Below are 19,932 nucleotides of genomic sequence, written 5' to 3' on the forward strand. Positions count from 1 at the left end.
TGCTTGTACTTGTGTGTCATAAGGCTCTCTATATGGCCGTATTTTTTCTTTCAGGCTCATGATGTGCGTTCCAATGAAGTTGTGGCCATCAAGAAGATGTCGTTCAGTGGCAAGCAGTCCAATGAGGTCAGAATCAAAATACAACTTGTATCTCAACAGTTTTGAATCAGACAGTTCAAACTCATTCGCAAAAACTAACCACATTTTTGCTACTGTTTGGCGTGTTTTCTCTCTTGGCCCACAGAAATGGCAGGACATCATAAAGGAGGTGAAGTTCTTGCAGAAGCTCAGACACCCCAATACAATCGAATACAAAGGGTGCTACCTCAGAGAGCACACAGCATGGGTAAGTGCATGTGCATATGCGTGAAAGCGACATGTTTGTCTGACGTGTGCTAATGTTGTCTGTCTCTCCTGTTAGCTGGTGATGGAATACTGTCTAGGATCAGCCTCTGATCTTTTAGAGGGTGAGTAGTTCATGTGTACCCTTCCTCACATCCTCCCTTCTTACCAAATAAAGCTGTTGTGCACTCCCTCAGTTATCCTGTCTGACATTAGAGGTGTCCATTTGTTTTCGCTGTGCTGTATTTGTACCATCATCAGTTCATAGGGAAACATGCAGGTGTAAATATTGTAATCATCAGACTACTGGATTGTGATATTTTCCCACAGTGAAGTAGTGAAGTTTTCTTTTTATCCAACAGTGCATAAAAAGCCTCTGCAGGAGGTGGAAATAGCTGCTATTACCCACGGTGCACTTCAGGGCCTCGCCTACCTTCACTCTCATAACATGATACACAGGTGAGACCGCTGACCCTTTCCTTGAATTTCTGTTCTTATTTTTACACCTGCTCGCTTTGAGATTTTTATTTGGCTGTTCGTTTGTAGTGCCATCTATGTTTTTTACTCCATTGTCAATATATATTTATTTTTCAGCGCTGAAAGATGCACAGATCCTCATTTCTTTTCTTTTCTTTTTCCAGAGATGTGAAGGCAGGTAATATTCTGCTAACTGAGCCCGGTCAGGTGAAGCTTGGAGATTTTGGCTCTGCCTCAATCGTTTCTCCCGCCAACTCTTTTGTGGGTACACCTTACTGGTGAGTTGTAAATAAATAAAATTGATTATTTGGTTAAAGGCACAGTATGTAAGTTTCGCCGCTAGAGGTCTCTTGTTCAAAACAACAACAATGGCGTAGCTTGATGACACCGTGAATGAGTGTGGAATCTCGTGAGTTGACGTCTTCACCTCCACAGCCGATGGAAAACAATCCAATGGGACTCAGGGAGAAATCATTTTCATGGATGAGCTAATGTATTAAAGTTTTATCAAAGTTACTGAGCTGGATGAGGCCGAGAGCCGTGGGAGCGGAACGAGGCCGGTGGAGTGAATGCTAATGAGAGACAGTTCCCTGCGCAACACACCTGTCTCGAGTCCCATGCAGGAGCTCCGGAGCTTTTATTATGCTTAAATGCCACAGTCGGCCACCGCCGCTTCTTTTGTTTTGTTGTGTGTTCATTTTATGATTAAAGTTACATTTAATGTCCTCCGCCTCTTTCCCTGAACTTGACATTCAGTTACGCTTGGTCATTTAGAAATCACATTATTTTATTTCATTCTAATGAAATGAAATTACTACTCATATAAGTCACTTTATTTGTCGAATTAAAACTGTGGGGTAACGCTGTTTTAATTGCTCAAAACAATTATACTAAAAATACATTTGAGTGTGTTGAAAGTTGTTATTACTCTAATTGTTTCACATTGCAGCAAGACAGATCGATATTAGAATATCATAAATAAAGCTGAATGTCTCTAAATTGCTAAATGGCATGCATTTCTTTTTCAAATATATTGTATGGTGGAGAAAATGCTGTATTACTTTTACTACAAATAAAGCCTTTTCTCATTATGCTATGTTAGCCACTTGACAAAATAGTGTTGTCTCTAAGGTACAAACATGTTACTCACAGTAAATCAAGAAAACGAGAGTTTAAACAATAAGACTAACCGTGTTGAGCTATATAACAATTATTAGTTTCTGTCGATAAAGGTATTCAAACAGTTTGATCACCTGTCTAATGAAACGCATAATATAATAAAGCATCTTTGATGTTTTCATGGTTTCTACGGAATTCAAACTGGAAATCGCGGGTAAAGCGGATATGAAGTCATTGACAGGCGATGTAATGATGGGCTGTTGCACTGGTTAAAATTGTGGATTTCTCTGGATTTAAGCATTTTTGGAAACATTTGGGTAATGTAAGTACACAAGGCAACAAAATGTATAACCCTTTTGTTTGTGTTTTTTGGATATTTTAATCCAAAAATCTTACATATTCTGCCATTTAAAGGGGCTGTTTTATGAACCTAAAGTTGACATAATCATAGACAGGTTCTTTTAATAAATGAGCATGAGAGTAATGTTTTTAATTTTTTTTAAAGAGACTCCTTTTCTTTTTTTTTCAGCAAAGGACACAAGCTTAGAAGCAAAAACTTTTACAAAAAATATATTCCAAATGAATGGTGTTTTTTGTAAATGTTTAATTCATCAAAGAATCTTAAACTATTACAGACTAGAGCGATAACTATATTAGCGTTTACACACCAGTGGACACAGTTACGTTGTCTGCCTCTTTTTAAATCGTTAAACTTGTTTTAGGTGGGTTGGATTCTGATCGGCTGTCAAAGTTTAATCACTCATCAGCTGGAGAAAAAAATAATAATTCTGAAAGTGATTCCAACGATATTTTCAAGTCATGACAGGGATTGCAAAACAAGTCTAATAACCTTTAGAAAACATAATTGCCAAATAAAAAGGATATTAAAATTCACATTCACTATGTCGGCCATAATATCGGTCCATAAATGGTCTATGTGAACTGAGAAGAACCTGCATTGTAAATATTATGTTGTCTCTGTGCAGTAGATTGTGCTTTTATTTCTATCAAGGGAGCAAAAAAAAGTAGTGTTGTTTACCATGATCCGTCCCCTCTCGTGTTTAGGATGGCCCCAGAAGTGATCCTAGCCATGGACGAGGGGCAGTACGACGGGAAAGTGGACGTCTGGTCTCTCGGCATCACCTGCATCGAACTAGGTTTGTGATGTTGTAACTCATCCGTGACTTTCTACCTCCCACTGACCTGAAACTTCGGGCCATCGAGTATTAAGGGTTTATTTAGGCCAGCGTGTTTCTGTGCTTGCGAGTCTGTGTTTTGTCGCCGTCTTTTGCTTGGGAAAGGGATTTGGGTTTTAGTGTCTAAGCTGCTTTGGGTTGTCAGCTAACTTCTACTCCTCTTTCTCTTGTTCTCACCCACCCTGTACGTCTCCTTTAAACTCCTAGCCTTTTCATTTATTCACTCATACTTCTTAGTTTCTGTTTATTTCATTGTAGCACTGATTCTGGTCTCATCCTTTTATTCTGACTTGATTATCTTTTTTGTGTGTGTGCTTGCACTGGTTTTAAATTTCTGTTTGTCTCTTTATCTAGCTGAAAGGAAGCCGCCCTTGTTCAATATGAATGCTATGAGTGCCTTATACCACATTGCGCAAAACGAAAGCCCTGTCCTGGGGTCAAACCACTGGTGAGAACTTTGTTCTGCTTTTTTTCCTCCTGTTCCTTCATTGTCTTATTTAACTGTTTAGTTTTGCTTTCCATCTCTGTTTGGTTTTGCATTTTTCTCTTGCATTTGCAATCAATTTATTAGTTTTTCATTGTGTGGGTGAACTGATATTTTATTAGCTGTTAGGTAAATAACTCAAAGTATAATACTAGAATTTAGTAGTGTTACACAACAACAGCAGCATAATATAAATCGATATATAGTAATTTATTAAGTAATGAAATAATAAATCATTTATTATCAATGTGTCTATGGATTATGTACCTGTTAGGAAAGAGGGAATGTTCTCTGATTCTGAGAAGAAATGGGAAGATAATGTGTTATGTCTAGATGAATATCTCTCTCTCTCTCTCTCTCTCTCTCTCTCTCTCTCTCTCTCTCTCTCTCTCTCTCTCTCTCTCTCTCTCTCTCTCTCTCTCTCTCTCTCTCTCTCTCTCTCTCTTCTCTCTCTCTCTCTCTCTCTCTCGTAGATAATACAGAAAGGCACTCTTTTTTTTAGGCACTGTCAGTTTCAGTCAAGTAAACCTATATGATGTTTTTGATTTCTACTGAAAATTTCTTAGTGAAAAATAAAGCAGCATAATCAATTACTTTTGTTGAACTCAGTTAAGTGGAAGTTGCTTACTGGAAGTCTTCCACAAAGATTTTTGAAATGGCCAGTGTCCATTGTCTTCATTGGTCAATTAAAATGTTTTCTGTGTATGTGTGTGTGGTTAACTTTACTTTTTTTCTCTCCCTGTTTTAAATGCAGGTCGGACTACTTCCGTAACTTTGTGGACTCTTGTCTTCAAAAGATCCCTCAGGACAGGCCTACCTCAGATGTGCTGCTCAATGTGAGACTTGAACACACACTCTCTGACTCTTCATTCACGCTTTCATTCACATGTTCTCTCCCCCTCTCGTCAAACTCCTCCGACATTTCTTTAAAAAAAAAAATTCATTTTAGACTTCTAATTCGTGACTGGTGTTTTGTTTTGCTCTATCCTCTGCACTTCCGCATTCGTCATTACGTTGTGCGTCAAGGGTTACTCTTTTGCCGTAAATCAGTGTGTATGGCCATCTGTCAGAAGCTAGTTATTTTTTAGGCCTGCACAATTAATTGCAATGAAACCGCACGCGATTTGGCAAAGGCTGCGATTATTTTCTGCGCAGCTTGTCAGTGCACTGCGGCTTTTTCAAATGCACTTTATAAGTGACTCAAACTCACAGTGCTTTCAGATGGAGCAACTCTTACAGAGCCGTACATCAATAACAAGCTGCGCATAAAAAATAATTGCAGCCGTTGCCATTACAATATCACTATAAGCCAAATCGGTTTAAGTGCGATTACATGGAAATTGTGATTAATTTTTCAGCCCTAGTTATTTTAGTCGATACATTTTTAAATATGGATATTTTTCTTACACACACATCACTTCACTTCAGAAGGCCTTTATTAACCCCCAGAGCCGCGTGGAGCACTTTAATCATGAATGGATGTACTTTGATGGACTTCAAAACGGAAACGGCCATTCACTGCAATAATAAAGCTTGGAAGAGCCAGGACATTTTTTTATATAACTCCGATTGTATTTGTCTGAAAGAAGAATGTCATATACACATAGGATGGCTTTAGGGTGAGTAAATCATGGGCTAATTTTCATTTTTGGGTGAACTATCCCTTTAAACACTTCCAGTGCTATTAATAGCTCACACTGGATTCCTAATTAATCACATTTTAAGCTGTAGTACAGTATATGTATTATTAACCTTATACTGCAGGTGACAAAATGGGCAATTAAATCATTAATGGCAATTATTCGTATGACAAATGTAACTGGTTATTCCGCGTAACTCAAGCTCATCCACGCTGAGATTGGGTCATGAAGCTCTGTGATTCACACCACGTGTTCCCTCCGCAGCACCATTTCCTATGTCGAGAGCGCCCTCATTCTGTAGTAATGGATCTGATCACGCGCACCAAAGACGCTGTGCGAGAGCTGGACAACCTGCAGTACAGGAAGATGAAAAAGATCCTGTTTCAGGAAACCCTCAATGGCCCCACACAGGAAGGAGGAGAGGAAGAAGAGGTACATCCAAAGGCTTGTCAACCTTTGTCTTTCTTTTCTTTGATCCTTCTATCTACTTCAGCCCATTTTCTGCTCTTTTGTTATATTGTTCTACACTACAGAAAATAGGAAAAGATCATGACATGTTTTCTTTTGTATGTGTGTAGGATGCAGAGCAGTATCTCCTGCAGACAGGCACGGTGAACAGTATGGAGAGCTCTCAGTCTGTGCCCTCCATGTCCATCAGCGCCAGCTCCCAGAGTTCCTCAGTCAACAGCCTGGCCGATGGCTCGGACGACAGTGCTGAGATGGCCATGATGCAGGAGGGAGAACAGACTGTTACCTCTAACAGCTCTATTATACACCGCCCCACTGTACGCAATCAAAGCCGGAGAACACACAATCTTCAAAAATCGTCCTTTTCTCAACTAATTTGTTTTTGTTCATCAGATGCGTGATAATATTTACGACGATCCTTATCAGCCAGAGATGGAGTCGCAGCAGCAGCCGTCGTCGGCCGCTCGGAGGAGGGTGCACAGAAACCGAGACCATTTTGCCACCATCCGCACAGCCTCACTGGTGAGCATCTGACTGACCTGCAGCTTAAAGTATTTTTCTTTGTTTTTTAGCTGAAAATCTGAAGTTGGGATTGACAACCTTCTCGCTCCCTTTCTTTCCAGGTGACCCGTCAGATTCAGGAGCATGAGCAGGGCTCAGCTCTGAGGGAGCAGATGTCCGGGTACAAGCGCATGAGGAGGCAGCACCAGAAACAGCTGCTGGCTCTGGAGAACAAACTCAAGTCTGAGATGGATGAACATCAGCTCAGGCTGGACAAAGAGCTGGAGACCCAGAGAAACAACTTTGGAAGCGAAGCAGACAAGCTGAGTAAGAAACATCAGGCCATCCTGGAAAAAGAGGTGAGGGGTTTTAAGAAAAATGATAATGATGATATTAGTCTTGTGATGTGCAAGAATGGGACTTTTGTATAATTTAATAATATAATCTCGGATTTAAATTTCACTATAAGAAAGGGAACAGAGTTGATTAAAAGTACTTTTAAGTAAAAAAAAAAAAGGAAATGTATACAACAGTTCTAAAGTTTTTTAGTTTTTTTATTAAAGAAGACCAATTTATTTGATCAAAAATACATTAAAAAAATAGTATTGTGACAGTTAAAATGTATTTATTATTATCTTTTCTATTTAAATATTTTTTCTTTCTGTAATGGCAAAGCTGTATTTTCAAAAGCCGTTACTTCAGTCTTCATTGTCACATAATGATCTTTCGGAAATTATTCTAATATGCTGTTTTTGTTCAAGTAACATTTATTTTGTCATATTTTGGTGGAAACAGTGATTGATTTTTTTTCAGGATTCTTTGAATTTTTGTGACATTGTCTTCACTGTCCCTTTTGATCATTTTAAAGTATTTCATTTTTTTTTTTAATCATACTGACCCCAAACTTTTGAACATTTGTGTATGTATTCATGTGTATTATTAGTGTTGCTTATACATATTTATCTTTTTTTTGGGGGTTTGTTTTTTCAGATTAAAGCTGCGCAGACGGAAGAGAAGAAATTTCAGCAGCACATTTTGAACCAGCAGAAGAAGGAACTCAACGGCCTGCTGGATTCCCAGAAGCGGCAGTACAGGCAACGCAAGGAGCAGCTAAAGGAGGTACACACTCAAAGAACCCACTCTTCGCAGAGCTTCATGTTTATGAATTCAGAGTAACTGTACTTGATTTGCACAATATTCATCAACTTGTCTAGGGGTATGAGAGGATGTAACAATTATTGTAAATTAAAAGAAATAATATTGATAAATATAATGGGGGGAAAAAACAGATGGACGCTTCAATCCCCTGTTCCAGAGAAGTAACAAAATTGACGCAGGTCAGTGGAACGAAAAAAGACAAGTCGAGAAAAATAAGCGTTTTTTAATAGTTTAACTGATTTTAACTTGAGCGCCACGTTTTTATAACGCTGTGCTATGCGTTAGATGCTGCAAAAGAGGTGAGAGCAACGGTCATGCTCGTCCCTCTAGTTGTTTACATAGAAAAATAATGGAAAAGTAGCGCATTGGAATGGAAAGACATTCTGTATGAACGGCCCCTTACCTTGCTCCCTGTCTAACATAAAGCAAAATTCCCTACGTATTCCAAATCCAAACAATTTACACAAATTAAGTAACAATAATAAAAAATAAAATAATAAAAGTAACATAAGAGAAGAACACGCTCAGCGTTCACACACTCTCTTACAGTTACGCAACTCATTCACAAAATTGAGGGAAAAGACTGCCTTCGGTTGTTCATGTTTACACGAGAAAACTGGGGTACGCGTTCCCCAAGCTGTAGGTGAGGTGACGGTACGCAAACAAAATATGTTTTGCCGTTCATTTAATTCTACCCCACCCCACAATAACATTAAAACCAAGCATGTATTTCTAACAGGCAAAATGGAGTAATAAATGCATGGCATGTAATCAAATTACCTCATCTTTTGCGGTCAAAATGCAGGATGCTGTCTGTTCGTGCTTCAATACTGCCATTCTTGACAAAGTAGGCCTCCTTTGTAAAAGTGGGGATACTAGCTGAACGAATAGACAGACTGTGCATAGAGATTGATTTAAAGCTCAAACTCTTCGTTACAAAAACATCCTGTGTTCTAGTTTTTAATTTTTATGTTTTTCCCAAACATCCACAGAATTGCAAACGTGACATTTCAACAAACAAAGGGGTAACATTAAGTGATCAACAAAAGCCACAGCAGAACCTCAACACACAGCAGTGTTTAGTGAACGAATCGTTCGTGAGAGTCAATGACTCAATTACCCATTCATAAATACAGCCACTTGCTTTGTTACTGAATTAATGAATGAATGACTCTGATTCACTCATGTTAAATGACTCAGGGTATACGCCTCTCTAAAAAGTTTGGGAACCACTGCACTAAAATATCACAATTCTAGATCAGGGAAAAGAGTGAATCCCAAAAAGCAGCCTGCGAAAGGGAGAGAGAAAGAAAAGAGCAAGTACACAACACATAACACGCCAAATGTGTAGTATCATTCTCCCCAAATCGCACGCGTATTACAAATACTTCCACACACATAACACTTTCTTTTACCACCCTAAAATCCTTCCCCATGGCAACAGGAGCTGAATGAGAACCAGTCCACACCGAAGCGAGAGAAGCAGGAATGGCTGGTGAGGCAGAAGGAGTGTATGCAGCAGATCCAGGCTGAAGAAGAGGCATCTTTATTACGGCGACAACGGCAGTATTACGAGCTGCAGTGCAGACAGTATAAAAGGAAAATGTTGCTTGCGAGACACAATCTGGAGCAGGACCTGCTTAGAGAGGTGAGGCGTACATGAGTTACTGTGTGCTTTTCCCTTTCTTTTTTGTGTTCTAAATCACTTTTTTTGCCCTTTTATTTATTAACCTCTTTCTATGCATAATCCTTCCTTTTTTGTTTGTATTTGTCCCTGTAGGACTTGAATAAGCGTCAAACCCAGAAGGATCTGGAGTGCGCAATGTTGTTGAGACATCATGAGTCCACTCAGGAGCTGGAGTTCAGGCAGCTAGCACTGGTTCAGCGTACTCGGGCCGACCTGATCCGAACGCAGCACCAGAGCGAACTGGCCAATCAGATGGAGTATAATAAGCGGCGTGAGCAGGAACTCCGTCAGAAACACGCTGTGGAGGTCCGCCAGCAACCTAAAAGCTTAAAGGTGGGGATAACTTTTTTACATGCTTGGTGTTTTTGTCCCAAACTTTCTTTACTTTCTTCAAATGATGAGAATAATAGTGCATCATATTTGTTACATAAATTCAAATTGAATTGAATTTTAATTTAAAGGGCATTCTGAATTCAGTTCTTAATGCCACATAACTCTGTTGTACACCAATTGACTTCTGTTAAGAAAATACTAATTTTGGCAGCTTGCGGATGAGATTCCACAAAGTACTTCTGTTAAACCCAACTGTCTAACTGGCCATGGCCTGATGAAACATTCCATTGAATTAAAAACACACCAGGGTGCATGTACCTTTGCATATTTTGTTTTTGTCGTCAAAATGGAAAAACAAATAAGCTGTTTATTTATCACACATTTGACCTTTCTCATGAACATAAAGTAATCTTTTTTCCCCTTTTATATTTTGATTTTTGTTTTCATTGTATTTCGTTCAAAGTTAACAAATGGAAACATTATAAATCCAAAATGGATAAACAGCTTGAATATTAATCCATGTACAGAATATTCTCTACATGGGCGGAAATGAAACGCACCTTTCCATTGATTGGTCAAATGAACATCAAACTGTGCCGTCATCAGTTGTTTATCAGTTCCTCACAACAGAATAATAGTCATCCGCTGCTGAAGTTGTATGGATTCTTAGTGTTTACATTTCAACTCTTTCTCATCAAACAACCAGTGAATTGACCAGGGCTTTCTTGTGTGTAGACATAGGTTCACTATGGCTAACTATGCGTGCCAGAGAAATTTTAGGTGCTATTATAGGCGTTTATTTTGTATATATATACACCTCTCATCTGCTCCCACATTACCCATTAGTCTACTTATTCAGCACACTGTCTGTTTTATTTAGCTGGGCAACTCTTAAAATCTGTTAGACAAAGCTGCACAATGCACTGGACAGCACGGAGCAAATGCATTTAGATTATAGTGAAGTATGACCAGTATATTTTTTTGTGTCAATACAGCAGTCATAACTTTTGTTTTAGGCAATACACTGAGTTTAATAAATTAATACTAAGTATTAATTGATGTAACTTCCAAAGAAACTCTTTGAACAAATCTGTTCAGTGAGTGATTCAATATATAGACTTGTACAGACAGCCACTTGATTTTTATTCCTAAATAAATCTGCCTTCTGACATTATTCTCATTACATTATGCAATTGCTGTGTAAATGCATTTCCTGCCCCAGCATTAAACTGTAAATGCATCTAAAAGCAACTTGAGATAGAGCTTCTTTGCCACTTCAATGCAAAGATGACTTGTTGATAGGGCTGGGACGGTTACCGCAATTCCACGGTCACGTGACGCCTACCGCGGGTCTGAGCCTGTCACCGTCATCACCGCAAAAAAACATTGGCCTGCACATGTGCACGTGTCTAATGACATGGATTCATTGATTCTAATGACATGGATTATGTCTAATGACATTGTGTCTTACATGGATTCAGGGTTTTCTAAACAAAACTTCTCATCAAAAGATGGAGTTAATCCGACCTTTTGCGAGTTGGGGAGCGCAATGTGACGTGACACATTATAACATTCCATTCATATTAGAGATGCGAGGATGGGCTATTATTTCATCCGCAACTGCATCACAAAACTCATCATCTGTCCGCCATCCATCAGCACCAACATTTTTTGACCAATTTTTAAAACCGCACCCGCCCGCCATCTGCTGAAAAAGCTCTTGGCTGTTCTAGAAAGGAGATCTAAGATATTTAAAGGCTAAAGTCCCTAGTATAGCCTAATGGCTTTGTTGTATACCCAGAATTCCGATCGGCGCACAGGGACAAAAATTAATAAATAGCCTAAATACAACGCACATCGGCAAACCCGACCTTACATGACTAGGCTACTGTACAATTTTATCTTTGTAATATAAACGTAATTTGGCACAAATTTTCAACATGCTGCTATTTAGCCTACTAATTAATGCCTATTGCACTTTATATTTTTCAAAAAGAGAGAAAGCCCAAATAAATAAGCCATTCACATTATAGGCTATTTAACTCTACGCACTGTCATGTCCGGGTGACTAGGACTAGCCTGTTCTGAAGACTCTTGTGAATTATCTCTAAAACTTGACACTTAAGATTTAGTCGCACACTTCACTCAAATTACAACTGAGATGCTTAAAACTAACTTTTAAGGGCAGAATTTTTTTTACTCTTAAGTCAATTCTTAGCAGTGTTCTTGTGAGTAATTCTCAGAAACTTTATAAATACGGGCCCAGGTCTCTTAAATCCTCAGGGGATGCTTGTAAAACAGCATTGAAATAATAAACTCAACACAAACAGCTATAAAATCCTCAATACAACAGCTGATTTTTAAAGATTTATTGTAGGACAAAACACAGAGTAAAGTCTTCTCTACGAAATGCACATTTCATATGGATTGCATAAGCAGAGAGTAGTCTGTTTATTTTTGTTTAAAGTTAGACATTTCAAACTTTTTATTTATTTCTCATTAAAGCGGTTTACCACTATACCGCAGGAATTTCTTGCTTTTCAACTGCGTAAAAAAAAATCCATACTGTTCCAGCCCTACTTGTTGATACAGATTTGATTGCTGACAGTCTACAGTGTCATATGATTCTAATTTAATTGACTCAATTTAACATTGAAGATTACATACATATTTAATAATGTTAGAAACAAATCCTTGATAAAAATACCAATGAAAATTAATTTGAAGGGCAAATATTTTCCCTTATAGGGAAAGTTAATTTCTGACCGCGATGGCAATAAATGTAAAAATACTCTTCATTTCTGGCTTTATAGTTCAAAGTGTTCACTTGAATCGATGCTGGTCTGCACTTCACATCAATGTAGCCTAAATGCATTTGCTCTGCGCTGTCCAGTGCATTGTGCAGCTTTGCCACTGTTTTTATAGTAGTTCAGCTAAATAAAACAGGCAGTGTACCAAATATGTAGGCTAGGGCTGCGGGTGCAGATGCAAAGTAAATTAATATTTATGAGATGAACTAATTTCACTGCACGCATTGGTGAATTTATGGCAACACAGAAGAAAGCCTTGTCTAGGCTCTGCCCCTTACATTTAAGAATCCCCTAAACTGTAGCAGCAGTGACTATTATTCTGTTGCGTAAAACTGATAAAGAACTGATGACGCCGCGGTTTGAAGTTTAGTTGACCAATTAGTGGAAAGTTGTTTCATTGCCTGCCATGTAGAGATCCAATATTCAAGTGGTTTATCCATTTTGATTTTATTGTGTTTCCATTTGGTGAATTAGAACAGTGTGATGAAAACATAAAAATATGAAAAAATGACAAAATTGGTTTATTCATGTTCAAGAGAAAGGTTAAATATGTGATCAATGAATGGTTTCTTCGTTTTCCCGGTTTGAAGACAAAATCTAGTAAACAAATTATCCGAAGGTGAAGTTTTTTTGAATGTCGACTTGAGTGCTCAAATATGTTTCTTGTTTTTTGTTCTCTCAGACGAAAGAGCTCCAGATCAAACGTCAGTTCCAAGACACCTGTAAAATTCAGACACGGCAATACAAAGCCCTGCGGAACCACCTGCTGGAGACCACTCCCAAATCAGAGCATAAAACCGTACTGAAGAGACTCAAAGAGGAGCAAACCCGGAAACTGGCCATCTTGGCCGAACAGTACGACCATTCCATCAGAGACATGCTGTCCACACAGGCTGTGAGTAAGGCAAGGAGAGACCATTTTTAATGCTTTGTTTGTTTTTTTTTACTTGCGTATACTCTTAGACTGATGTACAGTTACAGAATAATGTATGCATACATTTACATGCATGGGTCAATATCAACAAAACTAGACAAGAACATGTCCAAATCACGTTCCACCCCAAAATCAAAAAAATAATAATTTTTTATACTCCGTGGGATACTTATGTTTTTTTTTATCTGCATAAATAAAGGCAGTTAACAAATGCTATTAATAAACAAACAAAAAAATGAATTACAATAATGTAAAAATTAAAAGAAAAATCTGTGGTCCTTAATAGGGCTGTCGCGATAACCGCAATATTACAGTACCGCGCTACTGACAGGCCAACCGCAGAGGAATGCAAGTAACCGCAGCAACCGCGAACCGCGTTTTCTTTTTTCATAAGGCCACCCTTCGTAGTCCGTACCATGTGTATTGAATGTTAAATAAGTTAATAAGGATAACAAGACTGTTTATCATGGTGATTTGTACAGAGGATTCGTGGATTAGGACTTAAGCCTAAACAGACAGCGAATGTGTTCGACTGAGCGCGTGCGATTACCTGCGTCTGTCTTTGAAGTGAAGTCATGTATATTCGTGAAAAGGTTGCCGTTTCCAAGGAAAGCGAAATATTTGTTGTAGGCTATCATCCTTTTAACGTGTAAGGGTATTTACCATGAATGGCGTCAGCGCTGGTCAGCATTACACAGCGCGAGGAAGCCGTGGGGGGAAAGCAGCGAGTCACGCATTGAATCAATACCATTGACTCTTAAGTGAAGCATTGCTTCAGCTTTGCCCAAAAGTGAAGCATTGCTGGCCAGCTGAGCCTTGAAAAGTGGAGCTCAAAGTTAAAAAATAATTAACACCTTGTTTCATTACATCTATCATTTAAGGAATCAGCTTTTTTGAACTTTTTTGTTGAATGAACGGTTTAATGACTCACTCAAAGACAGTCCGTTGGCATAACAACTGCGCGCTGAGTGACAGTCTTTCAATGCGCAGAGACGCTGTTTAGTTTCGGTTACATTGGTTACATTGTTTTTGTGTATGCTGACCACATCATAACACGTATTTATATAGCACCAAATAAATATGAATAAATAAATGGCGGTAAAACCGCATATCGCGCTATTGAGCCACTCAAAATTACCGCAAGGGAAATTCCTTCACCGCGACAGCCCTAGTCCTTAAATAAATTCAGTATTTCTTCAAGGTGAAATGGGGGAATATTTTTGACTGGTTTTGGGAGGTTTGCCTACTTATGGCTAATCAACAGATCCTGAAACCGCCAAGTCAGACCTAAATCTCTTTTCTGGCTGCTTCTCTACTGATATCCCACCTTTTTGTTTTCCCACCAGTTGCGATTGGATGAGACTCAAGAGGACGAGTACCGAGCACTGCGCATGCAGCTGCAGCAGGAATTGGAGCTGCTAAATGCCTATCAGAGCAAAATAAAGATGCACACAGACACACAACACGAGAGAGAGGCCAAAGACCTGGAGCAGAGGGTGTCTATACGGAGAGCTCTTCTTGAGCAGAGGGTGAGAGAAATTGAGTGAATATTAGTGATGAATATTTTGTGTTGGCTCTGTTCTAAAACTTAACGAGCTGCTGTAATATTTACACTACCTTTTCAAAAGTTAGGGAACTGTTAGATTTTGTTAAAGATTTTTTAAAGAAATTAATACTTTCAGAAAGGATGCATGAAATTGATCAAAAGTGACAGTAAAGATGTTATAAAGACATTTATAATGTAATAAAAAAAATCCTATTTCAAATAAATGCTGTTTTATGCTGTTCTGTAAAAAAAATATCAGGCAGCACAACCCTTTTCAATATTGATAAGACAGATTTCTTGAGCACTAAGTCAGCCTATTAGACTGTTTTCTAAAGGATCATCCGACACTGAAGACTGGAGTAATGATGCTGAAAATTCAGCTTTACCATCACAGGAATAAATTACATTTTAAAACATTAAAATAGAGTAAGTAATTAGACTTATTGCAAAAACATTTGTATCATATTGACATCTAAAGCAGAATCTTAATTGAAAATTGACCTTGTAAGTGACTGATTTGAAATGCTTTACATAGGCAACAACTCCTGTTTCAAATAGTACAAAGACACCGGAAACTCAACTCACAATTAATTTCAGTAAGCTGACACTGATACTATAATGAGCATCAAAAGACATGCAATGTGTCTTCTAATTTGTTCTCTTTCTGTCACCCTTTTGTTTTGTTTTCAGATCGAGGAGGAGATGTTGTCTTTGCAGAACGAGCGTTCTGAGCGAATCCGGGCTCTGCTCGAGCACCAAGCTCGAGAAATTGAGTCCTTTGACTCGGAGAGCATGCGTCTGGGCTTCAGTAACATGGCATTGAGTGGAATCCCTGCTGAGGCTTACAATCAGGGCTACCCCAACCCTCCTTCCTCCGGCCCTGGGGGCTGGCCGTCCCGTCCTGTGCCTCGTTCAGGCAGTCAGTGGAGCCATGGTGTCCAAAACTCAGCGGCACCGCCCTCCTGGCGAAGTCAGAACAGTACAGCCGGGTTCAGCCGAGCGGAGCAAATCTCCAGCCGTGAGAGAGATCGAGAGAGGGATTTAGAGGGAATGGGTGCCCGTGGCTTTCCGAGCTCTCGTTCCTCTGCCTCGTCTGCATCGTCGTCGTCCTCGCATCATCACCTCCGCTACATACCGCAGCATTACCACCACCAGAGTACGCCACACCTGTACCGCGACAACCGAGAGAGGGAGTGGGGAGGTGGTGGGGGGGGAGGTGGTCACCACTCATCTTCATCCTCCTCTCATGGCCACTCGCATCACATTTCTTCCCATGGCTCTTCCCAATCCCTTGCTCTCCTCCCTCCACCTCCTCCTCCTCCACCCATCTCACTTTCCACATCTTCTCCCCAGTCCTCCTCCTCCTCTTCCTCCTCTCAGAGTGGCTATGGTGGAAGGGGCGAGAGCCTGGCTGTGAGGGGCCCCAGCCTGATGGCTCTGAGAAACAGTCCAGGACCCCTTCGGAGAACCGCCTCGGGCGGAGGTGCCGGTGGGTCGGGCGGAGACGGAGGTTTGAGTCGGAGTACATCAGTGACTTCACACATCTCCAACGGATCCCACCTCTCCTACTCGTAGAAAGTCAGGCAGGAAGTTCAGAACATTTTGTGGGCTTTAGCAGGGGAGAAAAGCCCTTGAGGGAGCTCATTTAGGAGTTAAACGGAGGCGAGGAGGAGAAACCGTATTTAGATGGTCAGACCTTTACTTACAAGAAGATAGATCTCAGGGTTTCCGAGGGATAGGGAATCCGGGAGGGCTCAGGGTTTAGAACGGGAACAGAAAAGATGAGATGTACTGTTACAGGAGAAGAAAGCTCTACTGTTGAGTGTGTGGGAGGGAAAGGATGAAAAGTACACAAGTGGTGCCAATGCTGTAGATTGGGCTCATACTTAACTGGTCCATTTTAGTTTTATTTTATTTTAAACGGTGAGACAGACCCATTAAATTCTGCTCTTTCATGTCCAGGTATTTTCTTGCACGTCTAAAGGTTTAAGATTTGAACTTTTTACAGATATTATTTTATGCTTAATCCTGGTTCATGTTAAGCTGAATTCATTTAGTGCAATTCAAGGGTTTCATTTTTAAAAAGAGTAGTTTGCCAAAAATGAAAAATCTATCATTATTTATTCTCTCTCATGTTGTTGCAAACCCTACATACTGTTATTTCTTTCATAGAACACAAAAGGAGAGTTTTTGGAGGATCTTTTAAGCAGCACTTTTCTATGCAACAAGAGTTCTTTGGACTTTCTGAAGCCATTTGAATGCTTTGTTTGAGCAGATCAAAATTTGGGTCTGAAAATTAATAGTACATTCATGCATCCAAAAACCGCTTGGATTTTCATGCGTCAGAACCAAATGTAGTTCGCTTTGTAAGAGCTATGAACCTGCGTTATTTGGAAAAGAGCTGCTTTAAAGGGCAAGTTTACCCCAAAAATGAAAGATCTGTCGTCATTTACTCTCCTGCATGTCGCCCCAAACCCATATGACTTTCTTCTGTGGAACATAATAGAAGATATTTTGAGAACGTTCTTTAAACATTCTTGTTTTGCTGCAGAAAGTAAGTCAGGTTTGACGTGACAGAATTTTCATCTTTAAGCTCTTTCTAATATCTCTGTGTTTTGCAGATAAATAACAAAATAAACAACATGAGGGTGAGTGAATAATGGCAGAATTATTCATTGAGCATCTCTTGAGTTTGAGCCAGAGGATGAGTCCTTTTCAATTTTACTGTTAGCGAGCGAGTCGGATGCAATAGAAGGTGCTGTAGCATGTCCAGAAACTTGTGGAAGGAAGAATAGGTGTAAACTGAGGAACTAAAAGGGTGATTGAACTGATTTTTGTGTAATTATGTAGATATTACTAATACAATACTAAAAGAACATCAATCAGTGATGGGTTTTAAACTGTACATTTGTATTTGAGTCAAGGACGGGAGGCAGTTTTTTTTTTATTTTGAAATGATTTTCATATTCTGTATTCTTTTGTTTATTTTTTAAACAATGCCACATGTCATACTGCCATCTAGAGGCTCAACTGACCTAAAGCAACTCCACCCACTGTCCTTATAAGGGCAAGCTGCCATTTAAGTTGTTTGGTTTAGGTTTAAACTGGGCTGTCCTTCAGTGTCTGTTTTTAGCATAGGTGTGATAAGATTACTTTTAAAAAGAGATTGAACCTGGCTAGATGAGTAAGCAATCTCCTTGACTATAAATGCACACTGTGTAAATATGATGTACATGTCCATAGGAGAGTTGGGTTACAGGTTTCTGTGCATGAGTGATGTACAGAGACCATTTGTATACAAACATACGCAACAGACGTTTATATGACTTTAAGTATATATGTATGTGTATAATACATCTGACGAAGGGTTGACGGGGAAAGTCATCAGATTGTTTTCTGTTCAACACTTTTGATCTATATTGTACTTATACAACGTGTGTATATACAAGCACTAACTCTTATTTAGGGTAATAATAATTTTACTATGTGAATTGGAAAGTGGGACATAAAAAATAGATACTGTCATTATTATTACACCTACTACTGCCGCTGCAATATTTGTGTTGTACACTAATTTTTCTTTTTCTCTTTTTTTTAAAGACTGTTTTGTTTTGTTTTTTTATAAATGCTTACCACTAGGTGGGAAATGTTGGCAGTGTCACAGTGAGAATTTTGAGTCTTGTTTTAGATAAAAAAATTAAAAGGGACTACCTATCCCAGCATTCCTTGTTACATCTCAGGGTAGGAGTCTTTTGTGCAGTGCGTTGTCAGGAGTAGTATTTTAGAGCCAGTATTGAACTTGTACAGAACATTTTAAGAGATTTTAGCTGTATAGAACATTTCTAGACAACTGTAAAGTGTCTCACCCCGTCCCCCCCTCCCCCCTTGATCCAGCAGCCTCCATCTTATTTTCTGGAATGCATTACTTTCGTTTTTGCTTACAACATTTGTATGTATAAAATGGACACAAGGCAACAAAAGCTGTTTACATTGACAACCAAAATTTCCAGCATACCCTTAAGAACATGGTGAAAGATGAAGCTAGATTTTGCCAGTTATGTTGTTATTTTAGTTTTAAAAACCTGAAATCTTTTGTGCTCCCACACTGCCAGCTCTCTTTATACACCAGCGTTCACTCGGACTCTCCCTCTTTCTCCTGAACCAAGGAGACGTGCAGTACCTCACTTCCCTGTGCCTGGCCAACCGTTTTCAGTGTTCACTTCACATCGCCTCCCCGCCCACCACCGCATTTCCTTATGTCCTTTCTTGCGTGGTTACTAACATCTATGGACAGAAGAGGAGAAAAAAATCCTCAGCCCATCTGTAACTCTGGGCTATCATATAATGTGTTTACAGCAACACACGCTGGATTCTTATTAGTGTATCCTCTTTTAGGGGGTGTTTCAGTATCTGGTGGTAGAAACTTGAGGTAAATATATGAAATTACTTTCATCATCCTGCAGTGTTTAAAGGACTGGAGCTATAAGGGTGCAAAGACAATTGCTGTTGCAGATGTGTGGGAAACTGTGTGTAGTCTGCGCTGAAATGTATTGAAAAATTGTGATGTTTGAAAGGCTGATGGAGAGGATGATTGTTCAGGGAGCTCAGAAAAAAGGCCAAATTACATTCAGGTGAAATGATTACAGGAGAACTCTTTAACACATGGGTTATAGAACTTGTACAGAAAATGATTAACAAGTCATTAAAAAGGATACAAACAAAATTACCTTTCCTGTGTGATCTGTCTGGACTAATGCACACTTTGTTTTCAGTACTACTTGCCTGTTTTCTGAATGATGAAAGTGCGTCTGCCATGCAGAGACACCCTGGTGATGTTGAAGGTAGAGGAAAGACAGTTTCCATAGAGACAGAGGCCAAACTGAGTGGAAATTATTGGTTGCTTACAAAAAAGACACATGTTTGTTCTGGTGTAGAGCTATTTTTAGTCCTAGTCGGTAAAAATACTGTTTTAAATAATCATTTTTTTCTGCTTTGTTCTTGTTTAAATGGCATTGCTGTTAAAACGGCTAAACAACAGATACAGTTGGTACAAGAATTTCCAACCTGAGAATGTCAACGTGTGGCTTAAGAGTTTGAAGATGTTCTTCCTAACATTGTAAGAATGTTCTTTTTTTTATTTTTGTCGTATTTATTGTTGCTCCTTTTTTTGCAGGGAGATTGTTTTGTGATTAACATTACTTAAGTCGTTATTATTTTATTAAGTTGTATATATTAAC

At 39.1% G+C, this 19,932-nt stretch overlaps 1 protein-coding gene across 2 annotated transcripts in view; it reads left to right on the forward strand.

Annotated features, from left to right (window-relative positions):
• taok2a (TAO kinase 2a) overlaps window positions 1-19,418 on the forward strand; it is a 43,730-nt gene extending 24,312 nt beyond the window's left edge. The window contains exons 3-20 of one of the 2 annotated variants that reach the window (XM_077212197.1): window positions 55-126; window positions 245-346; window positions 422-467; window positions 705-801; window positions 984-1,097; window positions 3,004-3,095; window positions 3,489-3,582; window positions 4,373-4,454; window positions 5,523-5,690; window positions 5,837-6,043; window positions 6,120-6,248; window positions 6,350-6,586; window positions 7,218-7,346; window positions 8,830-9,033; window positions 9,166-9,405; window positions 12,898-13,119; window positions 14,496-14,678; window positions 15,386-19,418. In XM_077212197.1, the coding sequence (XP_077068312.1) occupies window positions 55-126; window positions 245-346; window positions 422-467; window positions 705-801; window positions 984-1,097; window positions 3,004-3,095; window positions 3,489-3,582; window positions 4,373-4,454; window positions 5,523-5,690; window positions 5,837-6,043; window positions 6,120-6,248; window positions 6,350-6,586; window positions 7,218-7,346; window positions 8,830-9,033; window positions 9,166-9,405; window positions 12,898-13,119; window positions 14,496-14,678; window positions 15,386-16,270 (3,303 nt within the window). In that variant the 3' untranslated portion in view covers window positions 16,271-19,418. The remainder of the gene's footprint in view (window positions 1-54; window positions 127-244; window positions 347-421; window positions 468-704; window positions 802-983; window positions 1,098-3,003; window positions 3,096-3,488; window positions 3,583-4,372; window positions 4,455-5,522; window positions 5,691-5,836; window positions 6,044-6,119; window positions 6,249-6,349; window positions 6,587-7,217; window positions 7,347-8,829; window positions 9,034-9,165; window positions 9,406-12,897; window positions 13,120-14,495; window positions 14,679-15,385) is intronic. The other variant, XM_077212198.1, reaches the window with a different exon arrangement.
• Window positions 19,419-19,932: the final 514 nt, after the last annotated feature.

The sequence above is a fragment of the Siphateles boraxobius genome, unplaced genomic scaffold (assembly GCF_051911475.1).
Source record: "Siphateles boraxobius isolate OS27281-9 unplaced genomic scaffold, OSU_SipBor_1 66, whole genome shotgun sequence".
Classification (NCBI taxonomy): Eukaryota; Metazoa; Chordata; class Actinopteri; order Cypriniformes; family Leuciscidae; genus Siphateles; species Siphateles boraxobius.